This window comes from Delphinus delphis, chromosome 15, assembly GCF_949987515.2.
Source record: "Delphinus delphis chromosome 15, mDelDel1.2, whole genome shotgun sequence".
Classification (NCBI taxonomy): Eukaryota; Metazoa; Chordata; class Mammalia; order Artiodactyla; family Delphinidae; genus Delphinus; species Delphinus delphis.
The window spans coordinates 83,219,082-83,239,240 of NC_082697.1; the positions used below are offsets into that span (position 1 = coordinate 83,219,082).

At 46.3% G+C, this 20,159-nt stretch overlaps 1 protein-coding gene across 2 annotated transcripts in view; it reads right to left on the reverse strand.

Moving 5' to 3' along the window:
• Positions 1 to 20,159, reverse strand: part of CYTH3 (cytohesin 3) — an 89,852-nt gene that overhangs the window by 10,900 nt on the left and 58,793 nt on the right. For both annotated transcript variants that reach the window (XM_060032484.1, XM_060032483.1), the window contains exons 2-5: positions 13,942 to 14,024; positions 11,589 to 11,653; positions 11,064 to 11,130; positions 3,872 to 3,990 (exon numbers count right to left, since the gene is read on the reverse strand). In XM_060032484.1, coding sequence (XP_059888467.1) covers positions 3,872 to 3,990; positions 11,064 to 11,130; positions 11,589 to 11,653; positions 13,942 to 14,024 — 334 coding nt within the window. The remainder of the gene's footprint in view (positions 1 to 3,871; positions 3,991 to 11,063; positions 11,131 to 11,588; positions 11,654 to 13,941; positions 14,025 to 20,159) is intronic.

Genomic DNA, 20,159 nt, shown 5'->3' on the forward strand with positions numbered 1-20,159 from the left:
GCCTGAACTCCTAGGAGACCCTTCCATTTTTTTAAAAAACAGCTTTGTCGAAACATAATTCACAATCTATATAGTTCACCCATTTCAAGTGTATAATTCAACAGTTTTTAGCATATTTAGTATATCACAGATCTGTGCAACCATCACCACGAGCAATTCTGGAACATTTTCATTCCCCCAGAAAGAACGCCCACACCTGAACCATCGCCTCCCAATCCTCACGGTGCCCCAGCGCCAGGCAACCCCTGTTTTCTGTCTCTAAAAAAAAAATCCGCCAATTCTGAGCATTTCATATAAAATGGAATAACACGACATCGTGGCCTTTTTGTGACTGACTTCTTTTCCTATCATAATGTTTTGAATGTTTTAAATCCATGTTGTAGCATGTATCAATACTTCCTTTCTTCTTAATGCCAAATAACATTGCATTATGTGGAGAGACCACATTTTCTTTATCCATTCGTCAGTTGCTGGACATTCGAATTGTTTCCACTTTGGGGCTGTAATGTGGCTGTGAACATTGGTGCACAAGTTTTTGTGCATGCAAGTTTCTTTTTCCCCCTTGGGTTTGTAACTAGAGTAGAATTACTGGATCACATGGTAAGTTTACCATTTTGAAGAACTGCCAACTACTTTCCAAAGTGGCTGCACCGTTTTTTTTTTTTTTGTTTTTTTGTTTTTTTTGCGGTACGCGGGCCTCTCACTGTTGCGGCCTCTCCCGTTGCGGAGCACAGGCTCCGGACGCGCAGGCTCAGCGGCCATGGCTCACGGGCCCAGCCACTCCGCGGCATGTGGGATCTTCCTGGTCCGGGGCACGAACCTGCGTCCCCCGCATCGGCAGGGGGACTCTCAACCACTGCGCCACCAGGGAAGCCCTGCACCATTTTTTATATAGCGGTGTATGAGGGTTCCAGTTTCTCCACATCCTCACCAACATTTATCATCTTCTTTAATTATAGCCTTCCCGGTGGATATGAAGTGCTGTCTCACAGTGGTTTTGAGCTGCATTTCCCTGATGACTACTGATGTTGAGCATCTCATCATACGCTTATTAGCTTTATCATATGCCTATGTATATATCCTCTTTGGATGAATGTCTATTCAGATCCTTGGCCCATTTTATAATTATTTGTCTTATTGAGTTGTAAGAATTCTTTTAATATACTAGATACAAGTCTTCATCACATTTATATATGACCTGCAAATATTTTCTATTCTCTGGGTTGTCTTCTCCCTTTCTTGAGGATGTCCTCTGAAGCACAGATGTTTTGAAATTTGATGATTCTACTTTTTTCTTTTGCTGTCATATCTAAGAAACCCTTGCCTAATCTAAGGTCACAGAGATTTACCCCTGTGTTTTCTTCTCAGTGTTTTATAGTTTAAGTGCTTATACTTAGGTCTTTGACCCACTTTAATTTCTGTATATGGTGAGTGACCCAGTGACACTCTTTTTGCAGGTGGCTGTCCAGCGGTCCCCACACCACGTGCTGAAAGGACCATTCGTTCCCCCGTTGAATTGTGTTGGCCCCTCAGTTTATGTACATATGAGGGTTTATTTCTGGATTCTCAATTCTATTCCATGGCCTTTCCTTCTACTCTTATGCCAATACCACACTGTCTTGATTAGTGTAGCTTTAGTCTGTTTTGTAATGGGCAAGTGTAAGTTCTCCAACTTTGTTCTTCTTTTTCCAAGACAGTTGTGGCTATTCTGGGTCCCCTGAATTTCTACATGAATTATGGGATGAGCTTGTCAACCTCTACAAAGAAGTTAGCTCAGATTTTGCTAGGGAGTATGTTAAATTTGTTTTGTTTGTTTTTAATTAAAAAATTTTTTAATTATTTTTTCGCTGCGTTGGGTCTTTGTTGCTGCGCACAGGCTTTCTCTAGTTGCAGCAAGCAGAGGCCACTCCTCGTTGCAGTGCACGGGCTTCTCACTGCGGAGGCTTCTCTTGTTGTGGAGCACGGGCTCTAGGCGCACGGGCTTCAGTAGTTGGGGCACACGGGCTCAGCAGTTGTGGCTCACGGGCTCTAGAGCACAGGCTCAGTAGTCGTGGTGCACAGGCTGAGTTGCTCCGTAGCATGTGGGATCTTCCCGGACCAGGGCTCGAACCTGTGTCCCCTGCCGCTGCGCCACCAGAGAAGTCCCGTGTTAAATTTGCTTATCAGTGTGGAAGGTACCGCCATTTTTGCAATATTAAGTCTTCTAATCCATGAACATGGATGTCTTTCCACTTATTTGGATCTTTTAATTTTTTTCAATAATACGTTACAGTTTTCAGAGTAAAAATTGTGTTCTTTTGTTAAAATTTATTCCTAAGTCTTATTCTTTTTAATGCTACTGTAAATGGAGCTGTTTTCTTATAATATCCTTTTTAGCATTTTCATTGCTACTGTACAGACATATGAGTGAAACTGTATATTGATCTGATATCTTGCAACATTACTGAAATTATTAGTTCTAACAGCTTGTTAGTGATTCCCCAGGATTTTCCATATGCCAGATTATGTTATCTGCAAATAGAAACGGTTTTAATCCTTCCTTTACAAATTAGATGCCTTTAATTTCATTTTCCTGCCTAACTGCCTTGGCTCAAACTGCCAGTACCAAGTTGAATGGAAGTGCTGAGAACAGTCTTGATCTTCAGGGGAAAGCATGAAGTTGTGGGGTTTTCACAGGTGCCCTCTATAATGCTGAGGAAGTTCCCTTCTCTTCCTAGTTGGAGTGTTTTTATTATGAAGCAGTAAATGTTGTCAGATGCTCTTCCTAAATCTACTGGGATGATCGTGTGGGTTTTGCTCTTCATTCTACTGACATCGCATCTATTGATAACTGATCTGCATATGTTGAACTAACCTGGCATTCGTAAGATAATGAATACACTTGACCCTTGAACAACATGGGGGTTAGGGGCAGCGACCCTCCACTCAGCTGAAAATGTGTGTAAACTTACACAGCCCTGTACATACGGGGTTCCTCCATCTCCACGGTTCTGCATCCGCAGATTCAACCAACCGTGGATCACGTAGTTCTGTAGTATTTACTACGGAAAAAAATCCACATACGAGTCAACCTGCACAGTTCAAACCCGTGCTGTTCAAGGGCTCTGGTGCATAATCCTTCTTCGATATTGCTGGATTTGATTTGCTAGGATTTAGGTGAGGATTTTTCCTTCTACAGTCGTAAGTGATATTGGTCTGTAGACTTCTTTTACTGTGATGTCTTTGATTTTGGTATCAGGTAGCACTGGCCTCACAGAGTGAGCTGGGAAGTGTTCTGCTTTTCACTTTTGATCAAGTATTTTTAATGAAAAGCTCGAAACAGAAGCCACGCTGATTGAGCGACTGCTGGCCTTCTGTTTAAAAACACTGCTGTCTGCTCCTTGCCCAAGTCTATTCTGACACATTCAGGGGAAGCGCTGCCTGAGGACTCCTGCCCTGCCCTCTGTTAAGCAGAGTCAGTGGACTTTTAAGTGGAGAAGGTCGAGAAAGTAAGCCTGACTGGCCGCTCTCCATTTAAAAAATAACAACCTTCTACCTTTACTCATACCCCCAACTAACAGGGGAAAGGCGACAGCTGAGAGATCCGGGTATTTCTGTGCAAAACAACCAAAGACGCTTTCCGAGGCAAGGAGCGGGAGGCAGCGGCATTCTTGGTTCTGTCCTGGTTTCCTGGATGAGCAGAGGATTCCAGAAGAACAGCGACCCCGCCCAGCCCCAGGACACCCACACCTCTCTGCTCACAAGGGCACAGGGGAGGAGGTGGCTGCGCTGGCCTCGCTTGGCCAGCACAGCCACCCGCAGAGCCCACATGATAGACCCTGATGCAAGGGTCGGCCCGGGTGGGCAGGCTGCCCCCTGCCCTTGAACTCACCTTTCACCCAGGTAGTCCCCGATCACCGTCTTATTCAGGCCTTCCCCTTTATACAAGAACTGGGCCACGTCCTCCGGGGAGCACTGCAGCAGGTCGTTCTCTATTAGAAACTGAATTCCCTGAATAGGAGCGTCAAAAGGAAGCACCGGTTAGGAGGGTCACCAGACTCGTATTTCAAAGATAAATACATTTAGTGTCATGACCTTACTGGTTCGGACATGGCAAAACTAATACAAGAGCACGATGGGATTCTCACATCACTGTAACACATTTTACCCATCAGAGAAAAGCACTTCCACGCCTCGTGGCAAATGAACAGGCTAAGAGACAAACAAGTTACTGAACAAACCGTTCTAAGTGTTATTAGAGATTATAAAGGCAGAAGGAACAATGACACCGAATTTCCCCAGCTCGGGAAAAGGATCTGTGCTGTGTGCGACAGGAACACATCGTACATGGTTGACCAACCCAACACCCATCCCAAGCCCCGCTTCCCAGACTCCCCTGCAACCAGAAATGACCTTGTGAACAGATCTGGTCAAACAGAGATGAAGTCTGTGAGGAGGACCCAGGAAAGCTGCTCCTTTCCTGATAAAAGGGGACCTGACAGCTCTTTCCTCCTCCTTCCTGCCCTGAATGCAGATGTGATGGCAGGAGCCCTTGCAGCCGGCATACAGGGAAAGGCTGGGAAGCACACAGGACCCCAGCCCTGCCACCTGGGAGCCACTCGACGCCCTGCGGCCACCTCCGCCGTGAGAAGACAGCCCGCTGCATAAGCTGTCTTCACGGATGTGCAGCCACCTGTGGCTGAACAGGTGACCAGTCGCCATGCCACTGAGCACACAGCAGTCAAATCCACACCCGTGGAAGGACCTACGGAGACCAGCCCAACAGTCTCTGTGAACGGATGCAGAGGGGCTGCTGGGCCCGAACTATCGCTTCTGTCTCACGGGAAGCCCTAATAATAGCAAAAATTTACCTCGGGCAGAGCTTCTGAGCTGGTTTCAAAATACATGTTGGAAAGCTTGTAAGGGAAGAGGGGATTCTGCCCAGAAGCTGTTTCTACAAATGCAGCTATCAGCCTAAGGCCCAAGACCAGGGACCCCTCTTGGGACCCCTCGTGCCCCATGCATGCATCTGAAGGGTCTACTCATTTTTTTAAACACATGAATGTCCACAGCAGCCTCATTCAGAATTTCTAAGAACAGGAAACAACCCAACAGTGGGTCAGTAAGAGAACCGACAAGTACATTGTAGCACGTTCACATGATGGAAGACTACAGCACGAGATGGAATAAACAATAGCACAGATGAATCTACAGACGTGACATGGATAAAAGGACTCAGCATATTGTAATTCCACCTACGTCAATTTTTTAAAAGGTAACACTCATCTCTGCTGATAGCTCAGCATTCATTCCCTAGGAGGAGACGCCAGGAAGGTGCCCTGTGACGTCCCACAGCTGCGTCTTGTTCCGGGTTGTGGTCACGTGAGTGTTTAAATTTGTTAAAATTCTTCAAGCTGTACATTTAAATTTGTGCACCATGTTATTCTTCAAAAAAAAAAAGTTTACCAAAAAAAACTAAGTCTGACAATCTTAAATTAACTGCCCTATATTTCTGGTGGGAGCGTAAGTGGGTACAGCCACCTGGGTATCATCTTCCAAATCTGAAGACACACACACACTGGAACAAAGCATTCTGATCCTAGGTGTGCACTGTCCTCACCCAAATTCCGGAAAACAAGGCCTCGGACAAGGGCGGTGCTGGCGCTACTTACTCAGGGGACACGACGCCACGCCCAGGTGCCCATGGAGCAAGGCGAGGGGAGACTGCAGGGCTGGGGATGCCCTCGGGGCTCTGTGAAGGAGGGGAGCTCTGTGAAGCTGGGCAGAGGCTCCAAGTCTGACCTAAAAGCCCTGCCAAGAGGCCAGAGGCAGAGCTGCCCCCAGCTGCCTCGATGGAGCCCTTGGAGTCCTTGTCGTGAGGACTCACGGGCTGGCTGTGGGTGGAGACAGGAGACTCTGCCGCTCCCAACACGGTAGGGGCAGGGGAGAGGGCCTCCCAGGAGCCAGAGGTCAGGGACAAAGGGACCAGCAGAAGCAGAGGCTCCCTGGGGGATCGAGGCTCACATCGGGGTGACAGTTCTGGCCTGGTCTTCCGTGACCACTTCGGCTGTGATACCAGTGAGGGTGGTGGCCCAGCAGCCAGCCTCCCTTCTGCGGATGCTACCTGGCTGTGTGTCCTCAGCGGGGCCGAGGCTGCAAGAGGGTCTTGCATCCTTCCGACCCTGCTCTCTCCCCACCCTTCCGGCTGTCTGCAGAGTCATCCGACCGGCAATCTCTGCGGCCAAGGGGCCCCGGCAACCCCCTCAGCCTGTGTCCCCCGGAACTGAACGGGCTGCGGATGAGGCTTTCCTGGATTCTTCCAGGTGCACACGACCTGCTCTAAAACCCAACGCTCCCCAATCACTCGGATCCGAGAGGAAGCGTCACCTAGCCACCTCCCAGGATCCGGGACGGCAGACGGGCTCGGCACAAGGGGGTCCCTTCTGTGCTTAACCGTCACGTAAGGCGGGCAGAGGAGGCCCCGAGGGAAGCCTGAGTTCCCTGTGCAAGAGACGGAGGCCCTCCCTGGTCACGGAGAACACGGAGCCGCTGGCGTGAGCCCAGGCCACAGGCAGAGAGAGCAGCTGCGAAGGAGAAAGGGGCCGGCTGCACCTGGGAGGGGATGAGACAGAGCAGAGGAAGAGGCCTGCTCTCGGCCTGAGGACACGCACCCCTGTCCAGAGAGGAGGAGACGTCACACGCCGGGAGGGATGCAGCCACGGGCAAGGATGCTGGCAGCCCCGGGAGCTGCGAGAGGCTGCAGCAGAGGCTCCCTTGGAGCCTCGGGAAGGAACAGGCCCCACCCACACCTGGGCTTCGGGCTTCCGGGCTCCCGAACTGCGAGAGAATGAGTTTCTGTTGATTGAAGCCACCAAGGTTGTGGCGGTTTGTTACGGCAGCCCTAGAAAACAGATACATCAGGTAAACGCTAATGATTCAGAAGTCCTATTTTATTGCTATTTTTAGTGGCGACTCTTAATTTTAACAAATTTTTAAACTTATATTCATCTACCAACATCCAGAAAACCTTAGCCAGCTTTTAATTTCCTTCCTTTCCTTCTTGCTACTTACACATTGAGATAATCTGGGACTTAGCTTTTAAAAGTGTTCTCACAACAATCACTACGTAGACCTAACTGTAAGTTCTTCTGGTCTCTCTGCTCTTCTTTTTCTCAATCCCACATCTCGCCCTCGGGCTCACCTCCGGATCAGAGATGTACTACTCCAACTACTCCATTTCTGGCGCTCAGAGAAGGTCTTAGTGGTTAATTTAAATCACTTTTCCCCAGACTTCGGAAAACACGATTTCCCTGTTGTCCTTGATTCGCTGCTGCTGATGACGAGCTTGCTGTGATTTTGTTTCTTCTTAGAGAATCTGCTCTTTCCTTCCTGGAAATTTCTTACACTTCTCTTAATCCACAGGTTTCCTGATATCTTACTTAATATATCTATGCATATAGGTCTTTAAGAAATGTACCCTGCTTGGCATTTGGTGAGCCCTTTGAATTTGAGGACTTGATCTTAATCTAGTTCTGAAATATTCCAATATTTTTTTGGAAATATTTCTTCCACTCCAGTTTCTTTATTTTAATTTATTTTTTTTTTACTATTATTTTTTAAATTTATTTATTTGGCTGCCTTGGGTCTTCGTTGCTGTGCGCAGGCTTTCTCTAGTTGCTGCGAACGGGGGCTACTCTTGGTTGCGGTGTACAGGCTTCTCATTGTGGTGGCTTCTCTTGTTGCGGAGCAGGGGCTCTAGGCACGTGGGCCTCAGTAGCTGTGGCACACGGGCTCAGTAGTTGTGGCTCAGGGGCTCTGGAGCGCAGGCTCAATAGTTGTGGCTCACAGGCTTAGTTGCTTTGCGGCATGTGGGATCTTCCCGGACCAGGGCTCAAACCCATGTCCCCTGCATTGGCAGGCGGATTCTTTTTTTTTTTTTTTAATTTATTTTTGGCTGTGTTGGGTCTTCGTTGCTGCACGCGGGCTTTCTCTGGTTGTGGCGAGCAGGGGCTACTCTTCATTGTGGTGCGCGGGCTTCTCATTGCAGTGGCTTCTCTCATTGTGGAGCATGGGCTCTAGGCGCGCAGGCTTCAGTAGTTGCAGCACGCGGGCTCAGTGGTTGTGGCTCACGGGCTCTAGAGCACAGGCTCAGTAGTTGTGGCACACGAGCTTACTTGGTCCGTGGCATGTGGGATCTTCCAGGGCCAGGGATCGAACCTGTGTACCCTACATCGGCAGGCGGACTCTCAACCACTGCGCCACCAGGGAAGCCCAATGTATTATGTTTTTAAAGGCACTTCTAGGAAGTTGGGAATAAAAGGGAGAGTCTGCCGAGTGTTTTCAGCTTCCTTGATCTCATCAACCGTCTCTCTTCTTTATTTATAAACCCAAGTGCTACTCCTGGGTATCCCCATACCCGAACAAGCCAAAGCTCCTTCCTCCTGGCCTGAAAGAACGAATTCACTCTGACAAGAGCCTCGTGTTTCACAATGTCACGTGGTTTAATAGGGGCCTGGGCCATGGCGGAGACGCAAGTTTGAATTGTGAGATCATCCGGTGCTGTTACAGACTGAATGCGTGTGTCCCCTGAAAATTCCCATGTTGAAGTCCTAATCCCCAATATGATGGTATTAGGAGGTGGGCCCTTTGGGAGGTGATTTGGGTTCGATGAGGTCATTTGGGCAGAGACCTGGTCTGATGGGATCAGTGTCCTTATAAGCAGAGATGCCAGAGAGCCTGACCCTCTCTGCCATGTGAGGACACAGCAACTGGACAGCCGTCTGCAAGCCAGGGAGAGGGTCCTCACCAGAACTTCACCATAATCTTGGACGCCCAGCCTCCAGAACTGTGAGAAAAATTAATCTGTGGCTTAAGGCACCCAGTGTACGGTGTTTTGTTATGACGGCTGGCATTGACTACAAGTGCTGAAACCAAGTCTACAAAACCAGAGAATTTTGATAATTATTCCCAGAAAAAGCAAACATGCAGACTAAATGTGTCAAGTGGTTTTTTCACACAACATAATTACAAGTAAGTTGTCAAATGGAACCAAGAATTAATATTTCAAAAACTCTTTTAAAGGTGAACAGTAACACAAAACGAAGCCTGTGGTGCAATTCGCCGCAGCCCAGGCACAGCAGATGAAACACCCATGTCCGAGACGGGTCAGCAGACACCACGGGGCTGGCCAGGGGCCTGGGCCACCTAGGCTGGGCTCAAGGCCACCTACGAACCAACCCCAGAGTCTGCCAGAGCCCAGGAAGCACCACAGTTCCAGGCATGAGTCTCAGAGTCGGGTTCTGTGCTCCCTGGCCGCTCCCCAGCTGTGACACAGGAATTAAGATGGAACCACCCTCAGGAGGTCGTCACAGGGACTAAAGTCTACCAGGCCACATGCTTCCTTAGCACAGCTCCTGACAGAGCTACTTCTCAATAAACGTTAGCCATTATTATTGTAAATCTGACACACAGTATATGTGAAATAAGACAACAGGCAAGACCCTGATGGTGAGGACTTCAGGCACCGCTCAAAGCAAGTACTTATTTGTCTGTTTCGAGAGAAGATCTGAATCTTCCCCATGAACTGAATGGCGTGCTACCCTGCACTGCACTTGAAAATTTAAGGCCCAGTTTTTAAAACGTCCTCGTTAGACCGTCTCTCTCCTGAGATGCTTCCAATGCTTATTACATCTGCTGATAATTCTACTCTATAAACTCAACTTCTAAAAAAAAAAAGACTGTTACTAATCCCAAATATCAAATTATTACCCAATTCACAATTTGAATTGTTCTCACTGACAATCTGGAGTTGATTTATACCCTGTAAGCAGAGAATTAGGAAGCAACAGGAAAACTTTCACAGTGGCCAGAGTACCCGGGTTAAACAGAGATCCTCTTGTGCTGCAGCCCTGCTAATATCTTGACAAAACCCAAATTTGCAAACCTTGAATAGGGAAAAGTGGTATGTATATCTTTAAATAACATCTGCAACTGTGCTTGCACCTACAGATGTAAATTTACAGATCTGAGATCTTGCGCAGTGTAATTCCAGCCATCAGCAAACATTTGCCGAATGAACAAATAATTAAGTAATTAGTACAGAAATGCCAGGAAAAACAAGGAAGACGTTAGAAGTGAACACAAATTAAAGACCAGTGAGGGGACTTCCCTGGTGGGGCAGTGGATAAGACTCCACACTCCCAATGCAGGGGGCCTGATCGAACCAGGGTTCGATCCCTGGTCAGGGAACTAGATCCCACATGCATACCGCAACTAAGAGTTCGCATGCCACAACTAAGGAGCCCACCTGCCGCAACTAAGATTTGGTGCAACCAACCAACCAACCAAACAACAACAAAAAAAGACCAGTGAGGAATGAAGTCACCGGCAGGGAGGGCCTGAGGCCACCTCTCTGTGCACAACGTCTCTCCTCTCCTCTCCTCGACCATGAACCTTAGCGGCTGATCAGGTCCACTCTTCTCAAAACCAAAACGATGTTACGACTGAGCCATGTGTTCCACAGAGCTTTATAGGTTCAGCTAATAGGTCCTTTAGCTCAAATCTCAAAAACAAGATGCTACATGTTGCAGGTTTCATTTCTTGGGGGGTGCTTTCCTAGAAAATCCAACTTGAGGAAAGATATTGGCTTAAATCTGGAGTCGCTTGGTCTTTCAGACAGATGTCTTCTTTTTAAGGTAAATGAAAGGAAGGAAGACCTCTCCCTTGAACCTTTTAACCCCCTAGACCATAAAATCTACCGCCTCTGCCCCGATGGGCCATGCGACTCCCTGGCCTGGGGCTCCTGAGGGCCAGCAAAAACCTCGGCCCGGAGGAACCAAGGAACTGAGCATCAGGCAGCTCCTGTGAGGCCAGCCCCCACTTGGAACTTCCCAGAGAAAGGCCTCCTGGTCCAGGGACTTCTGCTGCCCCCGCTCATCAGCAGCTCCCTTTGTGGTAAAACTGAACTCAGTGTCTTTATGAGGTATATGCCCACCCTCGTCCAAGAGGGAGCACGTCTTTAAAATCGATCAATCCATCCATCCATCAGTCTCTCACAGGCCAGAAAAGTGAAGACGTTCTCTTACCTTTTTGGGATCCATGTTGAATTTCTTCCTTCCCATGGCTATCTGCTTGTTCCTCTGAGTAGTTTTGCTGTGTGTTTGAACGAATTAAGAAGTCGTTACTGGACGTTTGCACAAAGCACCGGGAGCTCACATCCCCTCCCAGGAGGACAACTCGGGAAAGGAAAGGGCACAGGCCCCCAGGTCCCCCTGCCCAGGTGGAAGCAGCAGAGGTACGGCCACTGCAGCTCTTTTCTTTCACAGTTGCTAACTTGTTCAGCAAAAGCAGAGCTTCTTGTTACACAGAAAGGTCATGTCTGGGCAGGGTGTTCTGAGGGGCCTGCGCGGCTTTCTCAACTACAAGGCCTGACGGTGAACTGGACCACGTGGGGAAGGGAGAAGCAGGGAAGACGAGGGGGGTGGAGGAGGAGGACGAGGCCCTGACAGGCTCCCCCCGCTGCCTAGCCCCAAAGCCCGCTCCGCCGTGGCCACCAGAGCGTCACGAGCTCGGCTGGAGGGTGACCTGAAGGTGCAGCCACAGCTGCTCACCTCTCCTCCACGGACGTGAGGTTGTCGATCTCCGTCATCACTTCCGCGATTTCATATTTCAGCCTCTGTCGAGAAAGAAAGAAAGAAAGCGTTGTGGGGGTGAGAGAGGGGGTCTCCACCTTCAGAGACCTTTTAGCCCCCCAGGTGCAAGGTCCTCTCAGGTCTCATCAGGGCATCACAGGTATGGAGAAACCAGCACTGCTTATGGACACAGAGAGTCTCGTAGTCAGAGCCACGCCAACTCACGAGCAAACAAAATTACTGTTTGTCCACCTCCCATCAGAACGAGAGCAGAGGGGTCCCGCAGGCAGATCCTCCCGCAGGCAGATCCTGGAGTGTGTGTGTGTAAAATCAAGAAGGGACCCTGGGGAGAACGTCACAGGTGTAAAAAGATACCAACAGCAAAAGGAAAGCAATGAGTCCCGTTATACGTCACCCACACACGCCCACCTGCCTTCGCCGGCACCTGACTTCTTGGGAAGACCTGGGGCGAGGCTTAAACTCGAGTCAGGTCAGTATCGGGCCTCCAACCACCGTCTCAGGATGATCTGTCACTTTCCATGAGACGAGGCACTGTGGACAGAGCCCAGGAGGTAACAACAATCTTGCCTGGGGCCCTCGGACAGGCCAAGGACCCCAGAAGGGACAGACTCCCTACCGCTTACTGGCTGAGACAGCTCTGACCTCCTGGGCCTCGGCACCCTCGACTCAGAAGTGAGGTCGCTGGAGCTGCACAAGGCTCCATGGGCACTATTATTGCTAACGTCCAAATCGGAACGTCAGCCTTACAATATGTTCTTATTCTTCAACCAAAGCTCACGTTCTGGGTTATCTGATTTTTCTGAGAATGACGGGTAACCTTAGAAGAAAAAGTTTCATGAATTATCTCTCAAATACAAAGAGATTTTTATTCAGACCCTATGATCTCAGGTGCCAAGAAACTTCAGGCTCACACCGTGAGCCCCCAGAAAGGAGCTACTGTCTGGACACAGCTCGGTTCCGCAGCAAGTGGCCGGGGAGGCCACATTGACTTTGGTGGGACAACGGTTAGGAAGCTTCCCAGGGAGTAGCCACACGTGCAGTCGACTTCCCGAGGAAGCCCCAGACGGGAGCCGCGAGCGCTGCCCCTCTGCATCATTTCTGCAGCTGTTACAGACGCTCCGACTCGGAGACTGTGGCTTGACTCCTCTGGGTCTCCCATGGGACCCCCTCCACCCTGTCCTCTGAGCACACAAGTGTGGAAAGTGCAACGGTTGGCTATCTGTGTCTTGTCCGTCACTCTACTCCCACCAGCTAGTAGGTGCTCAGTGCACAGCTAGAACTCAATATATGTTTAGTCCATTATTCAAAGGACACCTGAGTGCCAACCATGTGCCAGGCAGCATGCCAGGGACCCTGGTAGACGAAGCGGGGCCTCGCCATAGACTTCCGGGAGCAGTACGTGTGCAGGCGCCACTGCCGTGTGAAGACGCCCTTCGTGACTGCAGAGTCACACATCGCTCGCCCGTGACTCCAGGCATGACTTCTCTTCCAATGAGTCCACGCCGCCCCGTGAGCACGAGCTCTGCTTCACCAGCCTGGGTAACTCTTACGCTCCGCCTCTCCATATGGTTCGGATAAACGCATACTAAATACCCACTTTTTTACATTTTCATGAAGCTACTTGATTTACAATTTTTAAAAAAATTTGTTTTATTGAAGTATAGTTGATTTACAATGCTGTGTTAATTTCTGCTGTACAGCAAAGTGGTTCAGCGACACACACACACACACACACATATATATTCTTTTTCCTTTTCTTTTCCATTCGGGTTTATCACAGGATATTGAATACAGCTCCCTGTGCACTACAGTAGGACCTTGTTGTTTATCCTTTTTTTTTTTTAATTGGAGTATAGTTGCTTTATACTGCTATGTCAGTTTCTGCTGTACATCAAAGTGAATCAGCCATACATGTACATATATTCCCTCTTTTTTGGATTTTCTTCCCATTTAGGTCACCACAGAGCACCAAGTAGAGTTCCCTGTGCTATACAGTAGGCTCTCATCAGTTACCTGTTTTATAGTAGTGTATATATGTCAATCCCAATTTCCCAATTCATCCAACCCCCCGCCCTTTCCCCCTTGGTATCCATGTTTGTTCTCTACGTCTGTGTCACTATTTCTGCTTTGCCCATAAGATCATCGGTACCATTTTTCTAGATTCCACATACGTGCGTTAATATACGATATTTGTTTTTCTCTTTCTGACTTACTTCACTCTGTATGACCGTATCTAGGTCCATCCACGTCTCTGCAAACGACGTGATTTACAATTTTACCTAAGAGCAAAAACTAAAAGACATTTTTTTACCTCGATGTCATCAATAAGTTCCTTTTTTCTTCGACGAATGTCTAAAAGTTCTTCTCTCTCTTCTAATGAGAGGTCTTCAGGCACTGAAAGAAAAAAAAAATCAAGTTAAACAAGTAAACAACAGCTACTCCAGAGAACAATGTGCCAACTTCTGGTGAGGCTGAAGGCGGGTATACGTACAAGCCAGCGATTCTGTGTGTAGGTATTATCCCAAGGAACCCTCGCTTACAGACCACATGTGAGATATTCACAGCAGCATTGTTTTAATAGAAAAACAACCTAAGTTTCCACTAATAAGAAAATGAACAAACTGTGGCATATTTATGAAACAGAATCCCACACAATTAACAATGGCTGAACTCAGTCTTCCAACACACATGAAACCCACAAGTGAAAAGAAGATAAAAGGAGGCTGAAGACATACACTGTGCGTGACACGTTCCACAGAGGGATGACATACACATACGCGGAGCATAAGTAAATGCACAGAAATGATCAACGCCACATTCCTTTTTTTTTAATGGCAGTTTTTTGGTTTTTTTTAAAAATATTTATTTACTTTTGGCTGCGTTGGATCTTAGTTGTGACGTGCGGGCTCCAGAGCATGTGGGCTCTGTAGTTGTGGCACATGGGCTTGCTAGTTGTGGCACGCGGGCTTAGTTGCTCCACGGCATGTGGGATCTTAGTTCCCCGACCAGGGATCGAACCCACGTCCCCTGCATTGGCAGGCGGATCCTTAACCACTGTGTCACCAGGGAAGTCCCTCAACACCACATTCTTTTTTTTTTTTTTTTTTTTTTTTGCTGTACGCGGGCCTCTCACTGTTGTGGCCTCTCCCGTTGCGAAGCACAGGCTCCTGACGCGCTCCGCGGCATGTGGGATCTTCCCAGACCGGGGCACGAACCTGCGTCCCCTGCATCGGCAGGCGGACTCTCAACCACTGCGCCACCAGGGAAGCCCAACACCACATTCTTGATAGTGGTTCCTTCTGAGAAGGTTGGCTGTGAGGAAATACATTCCAGAACGATATTAGGGAACGACAATGCAGTGGGTAAAGGTTGGCTGGTACATGGACATTTAATTTTAATTGACAGGGTTGTTCATTATATCCTTGCATTAATGATTAACCTCTGCAGTATTTTCCATTCCTACTATGTCTATATTCTCTTTTCCTTGTGCTAGAATTGGCTTTTATCTCATTAAGCTTTTCAGAGAAACAGCTTTTAATAATCCTCTACCTGTGTGTTTAATTTCTATTTCATTAATCTGTTTAAAGAAACAAAAGATTAAGAATCTGAGTAAATAGCAAGAGAACATGTAGAGCTTCTACAAACAAATTAAGATAATGTGATCACGGTGCAGGGACAGACAAACGGACTGATGAACCAGAAGACAGTAGCCAGAAAAATACACACAGACTCACAGAAACTTGATTTACAACACAACTGACATTGCAGCTCAGAGAGACAGGGCAGACTCTTCTATGTATGTTACGTGCTGTATCAGTTATCTCCATGTAAAAAAAATGAAATTGAATTCCTGGTTATCATCGTATTTTTAATCGGTTCCAAGTAGAATAAAGGCTTAAATTCAAAAGGCAATAAATATTACACAATTTCTTAGGAAGAAAAATAGAAAATGTGTTTATAAATTCAGAGTAGGAAATTATACCACACCACCAAACACCCACCCCTGCTACCGCCAAATAACTTTGAGAGCAGCCATCATTATCCTAATTTTATAACTGAGAAAACTGAAGCCAAGAGACGTCTAATGATTTTCCCTGGTGACAGAGAAAAAATATTTGAAGAAGTACTGGGTAAAATGTTCCATATTTGATAAAAGACATGAATATACACATCCCAGGTGCTTGAACTCCCAGTAGGATAAACCCAAAGATCCACAAGGGCCCAGAGTACGCAGGCCCAGCAGCTCAAGTGTCATCAGGGACCCGCTCTTTCCATTCTATAGTCCAAAGTGTCAGCTTCATCGTAAAGCTGCTGCTAGCGGCTTCCAGAGGCTTCTTATTCATGCATGGGGTGGGGTGGGGAGACCCAGGTCAAGAGAAAATGTGAGAACCAGCAGAGAATGATGCATCCAAAACCAAGAAAGGAGAGAATTTCAAGAGGGAAAAACCCAACAACGTCAAATGCCACAGTAAAATAAAGAAGCAAGTGTGCAATTCTTGAACCTCCCAAGGAATTACTCTTACCAGCAAGCAAGCACCTTACTGCAATATAGAGAGAAATCAAAAACTAACCAGTTGGTTGACGCTATCCTGTTACGAAAAAAATAAATGCACCCAAAGAGTCAAATCGAGTCTGTCCAGTGTGGACTGGGCTCCCAAAAGGGGCCTCATTTAAAAAAAAAAATGTTCTGCTGAGTTCTCCGATGTAGCTATATGAAAACAAGAGTCTGAAAGGGTGCCACTCTAGTTCAATCATCAATAGACTTTGGTTTAAGAAAACCCACCTCCAGTTTTCTCCCCTCCAACCCTGATGATGAGTAGGGTTGGCTGATAACAGTGAAGGTACATTTTAAGTGAATCTAAACACCAGAATGATTTAACTCAAGAATCATGATCTTTAATGGATTTCCTTGATTTTCTCTCAGTAATGCCCAACTTTTCCTATCCCTTTAAGGCCCTAAAGAGTTAAAGTACTGACCATTTACTTTACCCGTAATTCTGACCAGAATTTGCATGTCTAAAAGAAAGACAAATTCTGTAAGGTGGGATAACGATATTGTGATTATGTTTAAAAAAAGAGTCTTTATTCATGCTGTAGAATTTAGGAATTGTAATATTATTACATCTGGACTTTACTTTGAAATAGTTCAGCAAAAAATTAATCAAGCAAAACGATAAGTGTTAAATCTATTTGATATATGGGATCTATATGATATATGGGATATATGGGCATTCATTACCTATTGGATATATGGGATATATGGGAGATATGGGCATATATGGGATATATGGGCATTCATTACCTATTTTATACTCTAAGGGTTTGGAATTGATTGAGTGATTGATTGCTGAATTGGGTCTTCGTTGCTGTGCACGGGCTTTTCTCTAGTTGCGTTGAGCGGGGGCTACTCTTTGTTGTCGTGCGGGGGCTACTCATTGCAGTGGCTTCTCTTGTTGTGGAGCACGGGCTCTAGGCGCATGGGCTTCAGTAGCTGTGGCGCACAGGCTTAGTTGCTCCACGGCATGTGGAATCTTCCCGGACCAGGGCTCGAACCCGTGTCCCCTGCATTGGCAGGCGGATTCTTAACCACTGCGCCACCAGGGAAGTCCTGGAATTTTTCATAAGTTAAAAAAAAAGTTTCAAGTATCAACGGCCAGTAGCACCCTTTCAGGGTATGTGGCTAAAGTATTAATGAAAAACAATGGAATGTTTCCTGGCACATTTTAAAGAATAAATAAAAAGAATACAAGTATATAATGAAATACTCAGGACCAATCTCTGTACAGCTGTCACTTGAATATCTTGATGTCCTACTAGTTCTTTTAACTCCCTGAATGTACGGTGAATACCAGCATTTTGCTGGTATCCAGTGAAATTCTATCAGCATCTCTCTGCCTTCAAAATAACTCTGCAGCCACACAGTCCTCTCACACACAGATGATCTCACGCACGCGAGTGCCATAGGAAAAAAACGGGAAGGTGAGCCATGTTCGGAGAAGGCGTTCTTAACTAGCAAGACCTTTCCCACAACTCAGCAGTCTTCTCCCAATGAAGGCAAAAATCAGGTCTGGTTCACTTTATCATCTACATTTTGTCACTTTGACATTGTTAGGTAAGATGAAACGGAAGTCTACAGCTGATTTAGTTTTTCTCCTAAGAAATCCAGTGGTTTATTTTTCCCAATTGAAAAAGTTATACATGGATATGGTTACTACACACATACAGACTCTCTCTCTGAAAACATACAAAAGGGCATACCATGAGAAATTTCCTTCCAACCTCAATAAAAGCTTTTTTTAAAAAAGCAAGTTAACTGGAACCCGCTGGTGAAATTCAGTGCAGTCGCTGCAGCTGATCACCGTCTTCCCGATTCTCCAGAGATAAGGGCCTTGCTTAAGCCTCACCACTTGGGGCCCATTTCTCATCTGCAGAATGACGGGAGGAGGTTAGCCACAACACAGCAGGTGTGGTTTCTACAAATATAAATGTTTTCACAGGGGAAAAGCAATGTGGAAAGATGTCAAGAAATTCCCCATTTTAGTACAAAGGTGTTGCCAGAGAGGTTTTAGATTAAGAATCAGGAGCAATCTGTGTAATTTAGTCCAGGCCCCTGCCTTTCTCGAGAAGGCACTGGTTTCCCACAAATGGAGGCTTGTGGGTGGGAGGTCTGTGTTTGGGGTTCATGATTTGTACGAGCTTAATTGAAGTACTTAGGTGGGAAGTTCTGCTTTCAGCCAAGACGAAGTAACAGGGATAGATTTACACTCCTGTCTGAAATGACTAAAACAACGGACACAGTTCTACACCCTGCCAGGTATCCTTCAAAAAGGAAGGTGAAACAAAATCATTTTCAGACATTAAAAACTTGAAAGAATTCATCACTAGTTGATCTGTACTATAGGAAACGTTTAAAAGTCCTGGGGTGGGGACTTCCGTGGTGGCGCAGTGGTTAGCAATCCACCTGCCAATGCAGGGGACACGGGTTCGAGCCCTGGCCGGGGAAGATCCCACATGCCATGGAGCAATTAAGCCCATGCGCCACAACTACTGAGCCTGTGTTCTAGAGCCTGCAACCCACAACTACTAAGCCCGCGTGCCAAGAGCCCGTGCTCCACAACAAGAGAAGCCACTGCAATGAGAAGCCCATGCACCACAACCAAGAGTAGCCCCCGCTCGCCGCAACTAGAGAAAGCCTGCACGCAGCCAACGAAGACCCAGCCAAAAATAAATAAATAAATAAATTTATATTAAAAAAAAAAAGCCCTGGGGTGGGGTGGGGGGTGGAGAGATACCAGATGAAAGTCTGTATCTACACGGAAGAATGGAAAATACTGTAAATGGTAACTATGTGGGTAAACATTTTCCCCTCATGATGTGAATCTCTTTAGAAGATTTACTGCTACTGTTCAAAGCAAAAATAACAAAGTGTATTGGGTTGGTAACACACATAAAAGTAAAGAGCACAAAGGCTGGGAAGGGAGAAATGAAAGTACACTGTTCCAGGGTTCTTACCCTGGATGTGAAGTGGTGTAATATTATTTGATAGTAGACTCTGATACCTAAAAAGCGCTACTACTTAAAGACTAAAATAAACCACTAAGATAAAGCATGCAAAAAATATATTAATAAGAAACTGAGAATCATTACTTTATGATGTTTAATGAAATCTAAGATCCCATCAAATAGAAGATGAATCCTCCACGTTAGTGATTTCAAAATGTAGAAAATTTTGCAAATCAGAATCAATGGAAAAAGGGAGATTATCAGACATACTGACATCAAAGCATAAGCAAATGGTATCTCAAAGTGTTTTCTAATTTTCAAATTATATTAATAATCTATTTACCTAACAGATTCCAATCCACCAAGAAGCTGTAATTTGGTTCACGGCTATAAATATCAAATGACTCCCTTACAAATTTTACACACGCACATACACATACACACACACACACACACACACACACACACACACACACACACACACACACACACACACACACACACACACACACACACGATCTTCCATAAAGTTAATCAGCAGTTCTCCTAGGGGAAGATAATGTTCCACAGATGTGAACTGTGGCCAGAAACCTTCACCTTGTTTTAGTCACTAAATGTCAAATGTGATAATTTAACAAATTTGATAATAGGTGATAAAACAGGGTTTCAAACAATCACTTGCACATGACCCACAACTGCATATTTCTGGTACCTAGTGCTAATGGAAACTGATGTCACTCAACCTTAATTTTACCTTGATTACTAATCAATACTAACTTTTTTGTTATTGTATGGTATTTTTCAGAGTTTTGGTCAATGCCATAGGACACTAAGAATTCTGGGAAAGCATGGGCTTGGCCTCTGGTCCCATTAATTCACTACATGGGAACTCTGTACTGGAGTGTGGTTTAACCCAAACAAATAATACCTACCTGGAACACTACAAAAACCGGTGACCTAAGCTGTTAAAGCAGGATGAGTTCCTAGCTACTACGAAGCAGTATGGTTTATACCAAGAACATAAAG